General features: G+C 44.2%; 1 protein-coding gene across 1 annotated transcript in view; it reads right to left on the reverse strand.

Annotated features, from left to right (window-relative positions):
* The window catches only part of dock1 (dedicator of cytokinesis 1), a 155,582-nt gene that overhangs the window by 23,814 nt on the left and 114,834 nt on the right, over window positions 1–16,934 (reverse strand). Inside the window, exons 30-40 of the mRNA XM_079292770.1 lie at window positions 16,599–16,677; window positions 15,799–15,899; window positions 10,666–10,724; window positions 9,906–10,054; window positions 8,732–8,817; window positions 8,291–8,447; window positions 7,552–7,592; window positions 7,054–7,144; window positions 4,860–4,979; window positions 3,445–3,534; window positions 2,622–2,726 (exon numbers count right to left, since the gene is read on the reverse strand). Coding sequence (XP_079148896.1) covers window positions 2,622–2,726; window positions 3,445–3,534; window positions 4,860–4,979; window positions 7,054–7,144; window positions 7,552–7,592; window positions 8,291–8,447; window positions 8,732–8,817; window positions 9,906–10,054; window positions 10,666–10,724; window positions 15,799–15,899; window positions 16,599–16,677 — 1,078 coding nt within the window. The remainder of the gene's footprint in view (window positions 1–2,621; window positions 2,727–3,444; window positions 3,535–4,859; window positions 4,980–7,053; window positions 7,145–7,551; window positions 7,593–8,290; window positions 8,448–8,731; window positions 8,818–9,905; window positions 10,055–10,665; window positions 10,725–15,798; window positions 15,900–16,598; window positions 16,678–16,934) is intronic.

Here is a 16,934-nt window from a genome sequence, read left to right on the forward strand (position 1 = left end):
AATGTGCCTGAAAGCCGACGGAAACTGAGGATTTTTGTTACACAAATACAAGAGAAGCTTTTCAGTCGCTGTTTTAAAGCTTTACGGCGAGGTATCGTACTTTCAAGGTTGAAATGATGACTTGCGATAAATAAGATAAGCGCGTGTCTTTACCATGTTTGTTTTGTAAGTAGCAGAAGAATATGAACTTTTAATTAATCGTACCGGTCAACGGAAACAAAACAAGCACTGGGTTTTAATACAGAACTACCGGTACATAGGAAGAAAGTCGATAACTGGGATCAATGGCTGCAGATCCAAACAAATGACATGATCTATTCTAGAGCATTTTATAATTAGCAAATACCCTTGTGTCTAACCGCATTAACAACTAATAAATCATAAGCCGCTGAATCAAGCACCCTTGCATATAATCAATTCTTAAGAGGGGTGGATACAAAATGCCTTAATCAGAGTATTGATTCTCTCACATAATTGACTTTTCCCTAAGGACACCGCCACGCTGCAACACAAACACCAATATGGGGGGTGGAACGAGAACCCTCCACACTATATTCATCTCAATAAGTAACCCTCACTTGAACCCTTGAAGCCTATATACTCACGCAGACATATTTCAACATCATTATGAAACATATCGAGAAGGGCATGCACACATAGAGCCCTTACAGCAGGACAATGTAAGAGCCATAATGCAAGAGCACTGATTCGCTCTGTACCAGGAGAACATGTGATGTGTGATATTAACCAGCTTGGGTATCTGTGCACTACCTTGCTTCCACTGTAGCGTAATGAACGCTACAATTTAAAACGACAAAAACAATGCGCAGGTAAATTAATCGCAGACTCCTTTTGGCAAAGACAACCCGGCCCTGGTTGTTTCAGGTAAGATCCAACTGCCTCCAAAATAAATTTAAAAAAGCAGAGAGAAAAGAGAGCTGAAAGCTGTCCTTTGACGGCTGTCTAAATCGCCAGCTAGATGAGACCAGTGCGGCTTGCCCCGTCTGTAATGGAGTTTCTGCCCTGCCAGATGAAAGGGGTTCAGAGATCGGCGAGCAGCTAACAACCGTCGTGAAATGGCTGTTGTTCATAATAGAATGAAAAGGGCATATGATCAGGGTCGATCTCCAGACTCGATTTTACCGATATCTTATTCTGAGGACTTTTTGTGCCACTTTCTGCGTTGCCTTTGTGTGAAACAACACTTTAAACAACATATTCGGTGGCATGCCTGAACACAGCTTCAACGGAACATATTAAAAGCGAATGAACCCTCACCACTGGCATTTATTTCTGATAGACAAGACGTGGGGGAAAAAAAGCACATGAAACACACAGAAATGCCGACATCAATTAAATTTGCTGTTCAAATAAAAACGGATCTGTGGACAGAGCAGGACACCCTTCACCAACAGAGAGCAAAGAGGTCTGATATGCACACACAGTAGCACCGTAGACACCGGAAAGAGCCGGCGAGGAGTTATCAAACACCTGTTGAACGCATACTAAATTTGTGATAAGCTGTGATCACATTGGCACAAGGCCAGCCAGGACGTTTAAAGAGGAAATACACATCAGTTCAGGTTTAGCAGCAAAGTATACTTAGAAGGGGTTCTAAATAGACTTTGGGGTGATTATTCAGTTCCAGTGTTCATATCCTTCATGATTAATGGCCAACTAATGGTGGTTCATTTGAGAGATCAGGGTGGCTTCCACTGAACAGACTCACCACTTGCAAGAAGTTTCAAAGTAAAGCTCCGACTAGCGCAGGTCTGAATGATTTGGGATTACAGCCCACGATGCGGCAGCAGCCCCCCTAAAGCAATTCACAATGTGACCATTTCAATTCCTTTCACCTTGTAGCGGGCGCAGGGCTTTTGTTGTGCAGGCCGTGATGGGGGAACTTGTGATGCAGGCCACGCTCACGGCGCGGAGAAAAGGCTGTTCAGGTGACGGAATTAAAGGCAGCGTTTGCAGCGTGATCAGCCTTTTGATCGGGCAAACGAAGGCAGGGGTGTTTCTTGTGGTCTGACCTCGACAGTCTTAATAGCTGTGTCCTGCACCGGTGGATGACGGGGGAGTTTTTGGGATTGACCAACTGACCAAGAAACAGAGTGACTCATATAGCACATGCTAGAAACAGGTAGATATTAGATACGTATGAAGGAGACGAGCTAAAAGAGGTAGAAGACAGACTATGAACGAGAGAGGACGAGACTAGGAGAGAGAAACAGATTCTTAATTCTTAATTCACAGCTCTTAGTCTTATTTCAAATAGAACCCACTTTTCGTCATCCGTCCAGCACGTTATTCTGGATACTCTCTATAGTCCACACATGCAACAGCTGCTCACCATTCAGTTTGTTTTCTGCGAGTGAGTAAGTGAACCGTAAGTGAAAACCAGACTAGGTGGGCTGTTTAACAAGCGAGTCCCCGCCAAAACCACCAAAGACCTGTGGGAGCGAGACGTGTGAAACGCAAACCTATTGACGGCTGAGAACTAAGCAAGCCCTGGTAAACCTACTGATCATGTGTTCTGACAAGTGGCTCCCTCAACACTGTGCTACGAGCCATGTGCCGGCTGCTGAGAGCTGCGGGGGATGCGTGTTGCGAGTACTCACGCGTAGGAAGGAGGGGAAGCCCATGCCGCAATAGCCGACGGCAAAGTAGTCCGATTTGGGCCGGATGACCTTCACTATGTTCTCATAGAACTGGGCTTGCTTCCGCTGTTGGGAGATACAATGGAAAGATTTCACTGTCATGAAAACACTGAGGCTTTACTTCTCTTTGATCCTTATTGGCGATTCTCATGGTACACTCTCCATGTCTAGAATGCATTATAAACGATACTTATATGCGAAATCATCTGCTCTATAATTATAGTTGTAGGTACCTATAAATATTCATAATGCTTTATAACAACAATCATAAGACATTTCATGAGGTTGAGTATCATGATACTTCATAATTGCTGGTTTCTGACTATTTAAGCCATTATGATGTGACTTTAAGTCATTACGCTAGAACAACACAAACACCTTGAAGCAAGGTGTGTCAAGCAACAAGATCTCTCAGAGTAACTTAAAATCACATTATCATGCATTACAACACTGATTAAGACAGATCGTAACACTGATCATAATGCTGTAGGCAAGTAACATAACTAAAATGATTTATTGACAAGTGTTACAAATTGGTGATGAATTGTGTGTCATCGCTCTTTTATGTTGTTGCTGCCTATCAGGACACGAACACGCCTGAAAAAGAGATGTTAATCTCAATGAGGCTTTTGCTGGTTAAATAAAAGCACATCACAGTCCTCTTTCTCCCTCTTAAGAACTCGGCTCAATGTGCTCTACATGGATCACGTTTGAGTAATTATAGTCCCCTATGCTGAAATGTGATGAACAGCCTCAAAGTTAAACAGAAAATAATATTTCTTACCAGGGATGCGCTGAGCTGCTCAAAGTCAAACATTTCATTCTCGTACTGTTCAGCCAGCTCCTTTCCCAAAATGATTGCCTCCTCCCACATCTATTGGGGACACACACACACGCACACACACACACCCACACACACACACACACACGGAGACAGTTAGTCATCAAGATTCAAGCTGAGATGAAGTCGTCATTTTTCAGCCAGTTGAATAAAACTAATTATCTCTTCCAGGCAATGGTATTTAAGTGGCAATGGTTGTTAAGCACTTTGTGATGTTATGTCTGTGAAAAGCGCTCTATCAATAAAATTCATTCATTCATTTAAAATGAGCCTTTTTTGAAAATAAATAAATGTGAATTATTTTAATTAGGTCAACATTGTTCACTTTCTTTTTCTTTGATCTAAAACACTAAAACTCAAATGCCATCCTCTCCGTGGGAAGCAAAATTCCCTATGGTGATGCATTTCCCATTGAGACTCATCCAATGCAGTGGAGTGGTGTCACAGATAGATGGGCGCCACTCAAACATGTTGAAGGGTTTCTCACTGGCTTCCCGACTAGAAGAGGCTGAACTGATCTGGGCCAGGCTGGAGGCGGACCGAGTCCAGACTGCTGCTCAGATCAGCCTGCCATCAGTGAGAGTGGTGGCGGCGACACCATCTGGGACTGCTTTCTGGATGACTCCTGTGATAATCGTAGAAACTGTCCTGAGTTGATTCCCCCCCTCCCCTGATCACTCTGGTGTGTTTGTGTGTTTAGCCAACGCCTTTTTCCAATATGTTGTCTCCCTGGCAGTATCCTGCTGAGTGACAGTTGGCTAGTGAACCCTGAGTGCCGGCTGCACCACCAGCACTGATGACACACGGACAGCCTTGTGACATCATCTTTGAGAAGCGCTGGCTGCAGTCCTGCAGACCCATTTCAGACTGAAAAAAAAAATGTTTTATCTCCTCTGGAGCCAAATATGAAGAATGCAGAAGTATAGCACAGTATACAAGCAGGACATATGAACGGCCTGCTCTCTTTAGATACAGTGGTATCGCAGAGATGGTACTCAAGTACCTCACTGAATGGAATGAGAAAGCGGGCGGGAAGAGTAGGAAAAAACGGTTTCATGAAAGGTAGAGTAGGGGACAACACAAAAGAGCCACATTAATGCTTGTGTGGTCTGATATGCGCCTTCCTCCATAAGAGCATCAGCTCAAAGAAGAGGATTATTTGCAATCCCCGTTCTGTAGAAAAGGAATACGAAACCTCCATTCACAGAATCTTTTTCAAAACCTGCCTTCTCATGCCAGAAGAGGTATTTAACAGAGATGACAGCATCTAAAAATAGCATACTCAGAGTCCACGATTCATCATGATTATGACCACTCTTCTGCGAGCGTGTGTGTGTGTGTGTGTGTGTGTGTCTCACCTTGCCCTTGTCAAAGTAATTGATAATCTGCTGGTAGAGCTGGTCCTTAAGTTGTCCTTGCGTGCTGGCCTGGTGGCCATCTCTCTGGGTCAGGTGGGCTGCGCATTGCTCGTCTGACCACTACAGAGGACAAGTTAGCGGCGGGGTTAACACTGGGCAATACAATTCAGAGCAAAAGGGGAACAAGAAATCAATCACTGAGTTATAGCCAATGCAAATGGGAGAGATTGCACTCTTGACGGGGCAATAGGGAAACTTGAGACATGGGCATTGAAACGTGTGTCGGTGGCTCAGAGAGAGCAGAAGTGCAACACATTGCTCTCTGTGGCTAATAATCGCTGTAATAGTATTTATTCCAACCCCAAATAGTCCACCTGTAGGTAAGCCAGCAGAGAAGAGCATCACTTATGCTTTCGTGCACAATAAAGATCAGATACAATTGAGTCGTGCCGCAGTGTAATCTTATTCATTACAAATTTTGCTTGATTTTGTAAAGAATGGTGGACAAGGAAGAGTGATGCTAGGGAAAAAAAGAAACAAGACAGCAGGGTATCCTTTTGTGCTGACCGCGTACTCCATCATGCATCAGCATGGAGAATAATGAGCTTTCTGACAAGCTAGAACAGCTTGGCTAACAGGGAGATGGACAATCTGATTGGCCTCCGTGTCGAGGAACCATAATCCTGCGTGTGCTGCCAGGACCGATTCATTACCAGCCAGTTTTCATTGGTGTCGTGAGTAACCTGAGGAGTTAAGATCTCTGTGAAAAACGGACCAAAGTTTTGTAAGCAGGGACAAATTTGAATAGCAAAGCCAAGGAATTTGTATAGCCGGTGCTGGAGATGGGCGAAAAAGTAATTGCTCTGCACATTGTTGCTGTGGCATGAACGGGGGATGCTGGGAGGCTTTGGATCAGGTTATTGATTATTTTACAGCTGAGCTGCGGCATTTACAGAGAAGGAAGGATCTCAGTTTATTCATGGATGGCTGGTGACCCTGCATCGACTGAACTAAAGTGCTGATGCATCTCTGACAAAACACAAAGGGCCATAAATTCATCAACCATTATTATACTACACTGCTGCAGGGACTCTGCTGGAGGTCTAATTAATACTACAGGAGCCAGTTTTACTACACAACCGCTGGTGGATGCAGAATTATTCATCCATTCTCATTTGAGCTCGTTAACACAAAGGGAGGACAAAGATGACACAGGACAGCTTATTGGAGAAGAATGGATTCATCCAGACTCCGGTGGAACGAAATTAACCAATTTTCAACAATATAACAGCGAGTCCCTCCTCTGAAAGGAATGCCACATCAGGAATGCCACAGCTGCTGAGACATGAGCAGAATTTAAATGATAATAACAAAAACAACTTCTGCATGCTACTGTGACTGCTCAGCGAGGAAAATGTGATTCAGTCACAGCCCGCTCTCCCCTGTCAGGACCCGTACAAAGGCTGATGCAGCCAGCTATTTATGCAAATACAGATGAGATGTGCAACCATTTTGGATAAAAGGCAGAGAGGAACAACTCCAAATTCAGGGTATACCAAACCCCAACTGGGAAAAGACTTTGTGTGCGGATGTGATATATTTCTGGCAAAGATAAAACCTTTGCGAGGCCTAAAGCAGGCCTACATAGACAAAAAGGTGCGATCTTAAAAAGAAATGCTTGGTGATCGCTTGTAAATATGTACGCATCTAATTTAAGATATCACTGCACTATGAAGTGTGGTGGAAACCTGCCCCCCATTTCCACCTTACACCAGCTGTGCCTCGCACTCAACCACGTGATTTATAGTTGAGGATTCTGTTTTCAGATGGCAAAGAGGACAGTAAAAGCACACCGTTATCTTCAAGCACCTGCAGGTGGCTGCTGCGTTATCCTCTGCTTTAAACTATGTCGCGGCTTTTTCTTCAGGAAAGATCAGACACTAGCCGTGATTTGCATCGACGACGCGAGGTGAAAAAGACGCTGCTCAGCAAGTCTGCCCTCTTAGTAGCCATCCCGTGCCATGGTGGGATTAAAGGGATGTGCCTTATCTCTCTCACTCCCGTACACATTCAAACTCACAAATACACATCATGCCTGAGGTTAAACGGCCGATAGCTTAGCAGTGCGCTTGGGTTTTTTTTTTACGAGAGCGTGCTTCTGCAATCATTTGCTGTTGATATTGTGTCTGTGTACCTTGAGCAGTTTGGCGTGTAGCAGCAGAGTGTAGGCAGCCTCGGTGTAGTTGTCGCACTCTTTGTGGAGGTCACACAGCTTGTACAGGTACCTGGCAGGGAAAAAGAAATGATTTATGGGTCATGTCTGAGCGGGCCTCACACACTTCAACAACAGACAGAAAGTTAACTCCGCTGGACTGATGCGTCTTGACAGCCTGATTTACCTCAAATAAAGCTCGACAGAAAGATGGAAAACTACAACAAGGTGAGGTGGTGGAAATGGAAATGCTTTTTAACAAAAACAAATATTTTATTCTGGATCTCTGGGGAGGAAAGGGCCATAATGTACAGAAATAAGTCTTTGCCAAGTAAAAATTGAACTGAACGTCACAGCCCTGAGCCTCATAATGTACTGTATGTGAAGTACTGCAGTGGTGTTTGAAAAAAATGCTTCAAAAGGATTAAATGCCTAGAAATTTGAACATGCTTAACAGGCACAAGGCTGGATATGACTTACCTGATGTACATCTCTTCTCTGTCTATCTCCTTGTAAAAGTTCTACGGGAAGAAAAGAGACCATTCAAATGGATTTTAAAAGGGTTCATAGACTTCTAGTTACAATGGTTTAGTGTATCATGCTTGCATTGCAAAACTCTTGAAATACCTCGACTATAGATTCTTTTTAAAATCTTTTTAAAGGAATAATTTGGCAATGTGACAACTCAATTTAGTAAAATATGGATGAATAACAATGGCCTCGCTTTCAGCAGGAAGACACAAAGTATTCACTAAAGACAAGCGAGTTGGCTGACATCAGTGTCCCACCCGCTCTACTGGCTGAAAACGGAAACGTACATTTTTATGCGACCTGGCACGGCACTGAGAGAAGATGACTCAGCTAAATGCAGGCTGGGCCCATAGGCCTGTAGTCGTTTCAATGCCAGCAGTCACGTGAGAACCAAAATTGACATTTCAGTGCTCCAAGACGAAATGTCACTTCACAGAGGAGAGGCGTTTCAGGTGAGCTGCTCTCCGATAACATCTCGACTGTGACATGTGGTTGTTATGGTTTCTTTTGTGCGGCTAGTCGCACGTCATTATGGTCACGTTATTGACAATAAAAACCTATGAACAATGCCTGGGTGTTGATAACATCGATATTCTTGATAACTATTGTGATAGTGATATATACACACATGTCACATCATTACTGAGAATGTGTGTATTCAGGAACTGAGAAAAATAAATCATCTTACGAGCACGTTGACAGTGCAGCTCATGCGGTTTTCTTTGTTCTCGTCGTGCATGATGGTCCTGTAGTCCAGCAACCTCTCCAGCAGACGAACCACCAGAGTGACGAAGTTCTCGCCCGTCTTGGCCAAGTACTTGTGCTTCCTGCAGTGCTCCAGTAAACTGCCGTGGTTGTGGAAGAAGAGAAGTCAGGGGCAGGGAGGAAAAGAAATGTGAAGCATGAAGATCTTCCTCGACAGGTTTAAAACCGTCAGACTTTTTGCAGCTTTTTCCCCCACATTAAAGCAGAGTTAGCATCCGACTGTGAAGCAAATATCACAGTGGCAAGCTGTGACAGCCGTGTGATCATCAGCACACTGATTATTTTGAGGAGTGCCATGTTGCAAGTAGCATTACCTAACTTGCGAGAGGCTCAGGCGTAATCCTGCCCATTAATCAGCACTTACATTTTCTGAAAGAGAACTTTGTACTGCTCGTCTCCGCGGCCCCCCTCCACCTCGTGATCCAGCTTGGTGATGATCTCGTTCTCAAACTGCAATTAGACAGAGCAGGCGTAAATAATCAGTGGAGCTAATTTTTCAATTCATTAACGCCATCTCCCTGTCTCACACTCTCTCTCTCTGCATCGAGGCTCGGCTGAGGGGATCTGCGCTCCCACTTTAATCGTCCAGCTGGTCGTGAGCCGGCATCTTCTGATCATTATTCTCTTAACTTATAATTATGTGTATAAATTTGGTTAGAAGACAGAACTATGCTGCATCATGAGACACATCCCCTTTGCTTTTGCTCTGTTTGTTGCTGTAGCCTCTGACAGTGACGCATGGAATCCATTTCTCTGATATTTGTATGTAGCAGCTGTATTGGAAAAAAAAAAAAAAAGGTTTTATTGTGCTGAAACAAACCAATTTTCACTGACTTCTTTATTTGCTCGTGTGTTGGCCACCAATACAGAACAGAAGAGGAAAGTGCAGCCAAGTAAGAAAAGATATAAATGCTGCTCTGTGTTAAGCCCCGGATTTACAACAAACGCAGACAAGGAGAGAGACCCAGGGAAGGAAATATTACTGGCTCACATGCTAAGAAAAGGTGAGGCCAATGTGAAATTGATGACATTTCAGGAAAGGTAAAGAATGAAAAGTGGCATTCACCTCCAATGTGCCAGATCCTGAGTGACACACTGACTTTAATTAGCAGCGCTCTGGTTAAACCACCACGGTCTTACACAGGCCTACACTACAAGGGCCAGCCGAGACATGAAGCCTTTGTGCTGTTTTTCCAGTTTGATACAAGTACAATAAGCATCACATACTGTGGGCGCCCACATAAACATCACAAAGCTGAAAACTGCCTGAGACATCTTATGGCTGAACAGCTGTAGCCAAACGGATTTCCTCAAGCAGAAAGGCTTAACTCCGCACTGTAACGGGAACATAACGTTAAGTTCCACTTACCGTGGCTGTTGATAATCGGAGCAAAACAAAATGAGATTTGCAGAATAACAGCTTATGGCTATTGAACCTTTTTTTTTCGGTTTTAGAGTTTACTCCTCAGATTCCCACAACTTTTCATGAAGTGATTTTGTTACAGTCCTGTTTATTTGTCATGTTTCAGAGGACGCACCCGCTGGAAGCTGCATGTGAAGTGGTACTCGCACTGCATCATGTCAAAGAAGATGGGGATGGTGGCCTTTCGCAGCTCGATCTCAGGAACTAGCGTCATCTCCAGGATAGGACCAACCATCTCTGGAATAAATTTGATCTTGTGGGGCCCTAAGAGAGGAAAAAAAGACATTTACATATAGATGCAGTGTAGTATACACAACTCAGTTCAATTTCGGTTCAAAACACAACCTGTTGATCCTAACAGGACAGTAATCCTTAGTGTGCTATGGTTTTGAAATTAGACGTTCCAAACTAATAAAAAAAAAAAAAAATCGGGCTCCCCATGTCGATCAAGTCTCCCATCAAAATTGTCCATGACAATCCTACGGTAAATAACACCAACACCTCAGGTAAAAAATAGCAAGAGGCTCATTTAAAAACCCAGTGAATGAGTCAATCTAATCTGGTGTAAAGCTTTAATTAAGGGATCAGATGGTGTAGGTTACAATGAGCAGACTGTAAGGGAGGCACAGGTGCCCGAATCTAACACCACCATTTTATTCCGTTGAGTTGACTGCAGAGTCTCTCTAATCACACAACACGAAGCTAATTAAAACGCTGGTCTATATTTAGCTGCTGTTCTTTGTCGAGTTGAATCGCGAGATGCCGAAAGTACTTTGCAAGTAATCATAAACATCTTTATCAGTGAATTCATACAGAAAAACAACACATTTTACAAATGAAACTGAACAATATTGACAGAATATTGGTAAAGTTACCTAGATTGTACCACATGTCCCTGATTTCAAAGCCAATTTGTCTTCTCATGTCCTGGTACCTGAAACAAAAACAGGATCAAATGTTACGCTGGCTACGGTCAAATCATGGAAGATACCAATAGCGTTTGCTGACAGTTTTAACTGCCTAATGTATATGAATGGCTTTGTCATTGTCCAGCTGTGGCGCAGCTGCTAGAACCAGTAAGATCTGTCATCATTTTATCCAATTAGACATTTGTTATTGTAATTAGCATATTTATTCTTGGGTTATGGCCAAAACGTGTCTTGTGAGTTCAAATCAACATTTGACCAGCAAATACATATCCGTTTAACCTCGAGTCCAAGTCGACGTTTGTGCTGAATTTGAAGAGATTCGCTCGAGGCGTTCCTGAGATACGGCGTTAACGAGAATGGACCAGACGAAGGGACGGACAACTGGAACGCATCATGCCTCCGGTCAGTGCTGTTGCGGAGGATTAACAATGTATTTTAAAGCCCCTCAGAGTGCTGCTTTTCTCTAATAGTTCGTATGAGCATCGACCATGCTATAGACGAGTACAATGACGTGTATTTCCCGTTTCTGAAAATAAATGGTGAAGTGCATTTCCTTGAGTTCCTCCTCATCGAGGCCAGAATAACACGCGTTACACAAGCATATGATGAGACGGTTTAAACTGATTCACTGATGGAAGACATGGGGCACACCGTTTGATCAGACAGTCTGTTTGTAAAGATCTTTGAGGTTGACTCGAAGTGTCAACAGCCCTTATATAAAAACAAAGATTTGCAAAAGAAGATGGAAGGATAGCTCCCGTCCCGACGTCTTGTCTAGCTTTTGCAAACCAGGGCCGATAAGCTGATCAGCCATGTCTAGGTCACGAACCTATCTCTCCATGGCAGCTCGCAGCCTGTCTCCGTGCCTGCCACACACAGGCCCAGGTCACAGAAAGGACAGACGGGGAAGTGAAAAGGACAGACGGGGGAAAGACAGACAGGGAATGATGGAGAGACTAACAGGAGTGGAAACAACGAGCAGTGAGGCAGAAAGTGAGACCAGTTCTGTGAAAACGATCACATATATGAAACCAAAGTAATGGATTTAGGTCTTTGAAAACAGATCGGACAATGGATAAGAAAAGTGAGTAAGATCAAGCCTGAAATTGTTTTAAGATCAAGAATATAGGGGACACAATGGAGAGAACAGTCGCGTTCATACCGTGATTCCACTGCTCTGGTGTAGCACGCTTTAGCCGCACCATTGCATGCTGAGAAGTAATCAGATGTATTTCCACTGCTGGCTCACCGTGGGGAATAACTGCACTGAACCGCGATATTGTGGTTCTGTTTTGGAGTGTCTGTCCTCAACCCGAGCCACGTGGTCGTGTGGCTGATCAGACAGCTGGCGTGTTACCCACTGTTCTACAATATGTTTAAACATTGAGACTCAAATGTCAAACAGAGCCCGACAGAAAATTACAGATCCCCATTTAATGCCGGGTAATGTGGAAAAGTTGATGTTTTTAGTTGGTTGAAACGATCTCAGACGTTAGCCAACTGGTTTCAGATTAAACAGCCGCTCTTTGTGCGGTTCTAGAGAATTTGGTATTTGAAAAGTTTGCAACCCAATGTTGAAAACAGTCGAGCTAAAACTAAGCACCGCCCGCCGGCCGGAGCATACTTTCTTGTCTCACGGCTAAACAGTACTCTATCTTTCTGAAAACATTTGAGGCCTGAAATGGGCGATGCAGTAACAGAGTCTTGATGTATATTTGATCAGCGCTGCCTCAATTGACAGTTTGACAGGAGTTCACTCGCTTTTTGAACGGTGATTGACAGCTGTGTTAAGAGACTCCTCGGCTCCGATTTGTTGTCGTCTTCAGGCAACGGTGGAATCTCACAAATCCCATTAGGGGCACTGGGAGGAGGCAGAGGAACCTCACTTCACCACAGACTGTATACGTCTCATGTACTACTGTCACAATTTACTGACTGTTTCAGCAAATATGACAAAAAGTATTTTTTATAAAAGCTACCAATAGTAGCTTTAAGGTGTGCATGAATACAAGAGTATGGTACAAATCTAACATCAGTGTAATGCATCTGCAACACAATAAATCAAATATCTGACAGCAATCTGAGTGGCATTGAAAGCAAGATTTGGTGTCCGAATCATCGACAGCTTTTTCTTCCCTCGCGTCTCGTGTCCTGTCCAGCTGGTGGCGCTGCAGGCGACTGCATTGACATCAGACGATCGCACTGAGTGACTGATGGAGGCCCCTCTGTCTCCTCGTACTGGCACGCTGATGGCATGACACCATGGCATGACATTGCAGCGAAGCAGAAAGATGAGAGTTTGAGGTCTAAGCGTGACGCTTCTCCCGACCTCCAGTGAATATACGTCCAAAGCCTCGATGACACATTGTGACATTTCGGAGCACCCCGTGGCCCTGATGGAATTCTGAAACCCAATTGATTGTTTTTTTGCAAATACTGTACAAAGACACAGTAATGTATTTTGACAGATGGGAGAAGAGCATTCAAAGAATCCTTAACAGAGACGCCGCGTCAACTCTTTGTAGTCTGGCTGAGTCAAAACACTTTACAGCATTTAGCCGTCAAAGGGAGGAGTGTTGCCCAAGGATTGATCTTCAAGCGGAGCATTTGCAAGATGATGAAGTATAAAAAAAGACGCCCACCTCTAGAAATGACTGTACAGCTGAATTATGGATTACATCCTAGACTGTCTTAGACTCATCCACACTTTGCAATTCGAGAGTGTCTTCTCATTTATTCCTGCGCAGCCCTGTGTATATGATTGATCTCATAGCACGCATGTGAGCCAGCGGAAGCAGGCAGCTTTGTGTCGCTACATACGGGCGTGCTCAGGAGGCAGCGTGTCCTCGTCTGAGCCCAGGCAGACGCAGGGTACCTGTTGTGTCACACAGCGAGAGACAGGCTGCTATGACTGTCGTCTGTCAGGACCTACAACACATACCTGTCAGCTGCGGGGAGGAAAAGCTCTCGGAGAGATTGACTAGGAATAGCAGAGGTGAGCAGTGAGGGGCCACCGGGTCAGCGGGCAAGAGCAAGATTGTGAGGAGTAAAGAGGAAATCTTCATGGAGGCAAGAGGTGATGTGCAACACAAGAGACAGAGGACAGAAAATAGAGACAGACGTGGCAGGTCGAGCAAAAGAGAACAAAAGTGATTGACAAGCAGTGGCCTGTAAGAACAGATGAGATGCGATCAAAGCCTGAAGCAAAGCAAGTGTGAGCTATTCTGACAATGTGACAGTCCCTCTACTCGTCACTCATTTGCGCATGTCACGACAATGACATTGCTGCATGCTCATTTATCCAGAACTCTGTGTGTACGTGTGGCTGTCCACAATCACTGGCCAGAGCCTTTTTATGTACATGAACCGATAAAGGAAAATTACCGTTATCAAAATTTTGATCTCATTGTTGATTTTGTCTCCTTTGTGCGAAAGAAAATACCAGAAATATCGAGTGTTGCAATATTATGTTTTGCGATGTAGATTCTTAAAAACGCGATTGATTTTTTACAATAATAGTTCATGTGCAAAGATGAACTCAGTCAATGCATTATTGCATTTGCAAAGACACGGGCCGTCCCAGTGGAACGTGATCTCTCAAAGATGTTGGATGTTACGGCGGCTGGGATAAATGCAAATGCCATTGTTTTGGAAAAAAAGAAAACTTTTAGAAATATGGCATTGTGTTCTTTATACTATGACAGTTTTGTTGCTTACGGCGTCGCAGCATGCTGAATCTTAACCGCTGTATCATGATACAAAGCCCTACTGGGAAGACAGCAACATGGCGGCACACAGATGCTTTCATCCACCGATTCGGGCCATGCAGTACATGTCTGTAAAGACATGTTAGCCTGTCAGTAGAGGACACGAGGATGACGCAGACTCCAGTAATGGACCAGAACTTCACAAACAGCACTGGGAGACATGTATGATGCAGGAGAAAAGCCGATGCTAAAAGAGCTAAAGAGCCACGCTCCACACAACTCTGATTTCACCCCTCTGTTCTCTGCTCCCACAGCAAGGCATAATAATTGGCATTGGAGGCAGGACAGACAGCTCATGCACCAGCACACAGGAAGACGGGAGGTAGCGACGAAGAGGTAACAGAGAGAAGGTGGGTAGTAGGTGGAGGGAGACAAAAAGAGGAGAGTGGGTGGGTAGAGGTAGAAAGAGAGAGAAACATTGGCAAACCCTTTAGAATACCCTCTTGGGTTTCTCTGGGAGCTACCTGGTTGTACTTGAATGACATATTTGGGAATGTCAAATAAACAGTCTGGAAATAGCGATGGCAGACATTATCCCTTCTCTGTGCTTTCACCAGGAATGGCAGTTTTTTTTCGGCTGTGAATCAAACAGCTGTTTCTTTCCGAGGGAGGCTGACAAGTGGAGAAAGGCAGGGTGGGGGTGGTTGGGAACGTCTTGTTTGCTGTGTTCGGCTGTTTGTGTGGGAGCTTATCGGGTCCGATAATAAAGCACTGACCAACGAGGAGCCTCGCGGTCGGGCTCGGGCGCAGTGTGATGAATGCTTTAGTGACAAAAGCTCCTCCAAATGAAGATGAGAGCCAATGTGGTCCACGTCTGCCCAGAAAGCATTTTACACGTTTGGCTGCATCACCAGACGAGAAATACGAATGTAGATGAATGGCTTTTTGTAGATGCAGGCAGCGGGAAACAAAACCCGCTCACTGAACTTACTGAAGGCAGGGTTAGGATTTTAGGATGGAACACTTTGAGGATTGACAACTTCCACCATTTAAAACTGTGCGCTGAGATATCAAATGCTCTCTACTTTATCTGTTGCTGGTATAACAAGGAATACAAAGCACGGAGGAGATGCTTTGAACCAAATACCTGTATCCTACATTTCAAGTGATTCCCAACTTTGACGTGCTCTCGATAACCCCTGGAGTTACTATGAGGCTGCTCTGCTTTGTTCAGAAGGGCGAACAAGTAGAGCAGCCTCCACCGGAGCCATGGCGCGTTGTTTCTTTCCGAGGAAGGCTGACAAGTGGAGCCCACCCAAGCTTGGGCTGTGTTGGCGTGCGATGCGGATGCCCTGCGGACTCGTATACTCACTTGTGGAAGATCTTGGCTCTTTTGTCGCTTGAGAAGTTCTCCAGCTGCAGTGACTCCTGGGTGAGGAAGGCTACAGCCAGGTGAAAGTAGTTGTTCCACAGCTGACCCGCACAAAGACCGGCGGAGAGAGCGCGGCGTTAAAATAATTAGCACACACTCTATCAGACAATCACAGCAGCAAAAGGGAGTGCTTTAATAGCCACCTTTTCTCACTGCAAAAAGTCCATTCATGCATATAGAATAAGTCTGTTCAGGATGAGTTTTCAGAGCATATAGAGTACAAAATACACGACTGTTTAAGCTACAAAAGAACACATTATTCATACACCATAAGGAGAGATCCAGGTGGTATAATAAGTCCTATTAATAATCCACGAAGGTTTTAACAGCAGTGTAGTTGGGGACAACATTCGCTTTCTTCCATGTGTCAGACATTGGAAAAAGCAAGCAGAAAAAGTTGCTCTTTTCTAGGGGGGAGCAGGTTAAGATAAGATATTCTGAAATGCACATCAAATTGCCGCCATTACACAGTAATTGATGTTCCTGCGCCACAATTTTTATGTCTGCTGCCTTCAGATTTATTCTTTTTTTTCCTCTTTTCAGAGGGTCCAACAATGCTGCATCTGGAACATTAAAAGCAGCCTCTGTGGGAAACGGCAGTGAAGCGATGACGTGAAAAAATGTCATCCAAACCTTTTGCAAAGCTGCTGGTAATAGTACTTAAAAATGACTCAGAGAACATTGTCTCCGGGAGACAGGGAGGGTTGCTATCAAGGCCTTTGAAAAGGTTCAGCTCTTACCTGTAGCTCAAAGTTGGTTTGATCCAGAAATTTCTTGTTCAACACTGCTGCATACTGATTAATGGCCCGCAGGAACACTCTGGAAAGATAAGAGGAAAGTGTTTGGATCGAGTCTTCATAACAATTAAACACATTTTTTCCCACCTTAAATGTGAAGTTCATTAAAGCATTCTTTCATTGAGTTTTTGATCTTTGGTCTTGCTAATCATGAATCACTGCTCATGTATAATTTCTCAGCACTGTGGAACACAATGCTCTTGATAAAATACGGAGAGAAACATTTTTCGAGGGAGAGGCAACCAAAACGACTTGGTTAAGGTTGGGGAAAGATTATGA

The sequence above is a fragment of the Melanostigma gelatinosum genome, assembly GCF_949748355.1.
Source record: "Melanostigma gelatinosum genome assembly, chromosome: 21".
Taxonomy (NCBI): Eukaryota; Metazoa; Chordata; class Actinopteri; order Perciformes; family Zoarcidae; genus Melanostigma; species Melanostigma gelatinosum.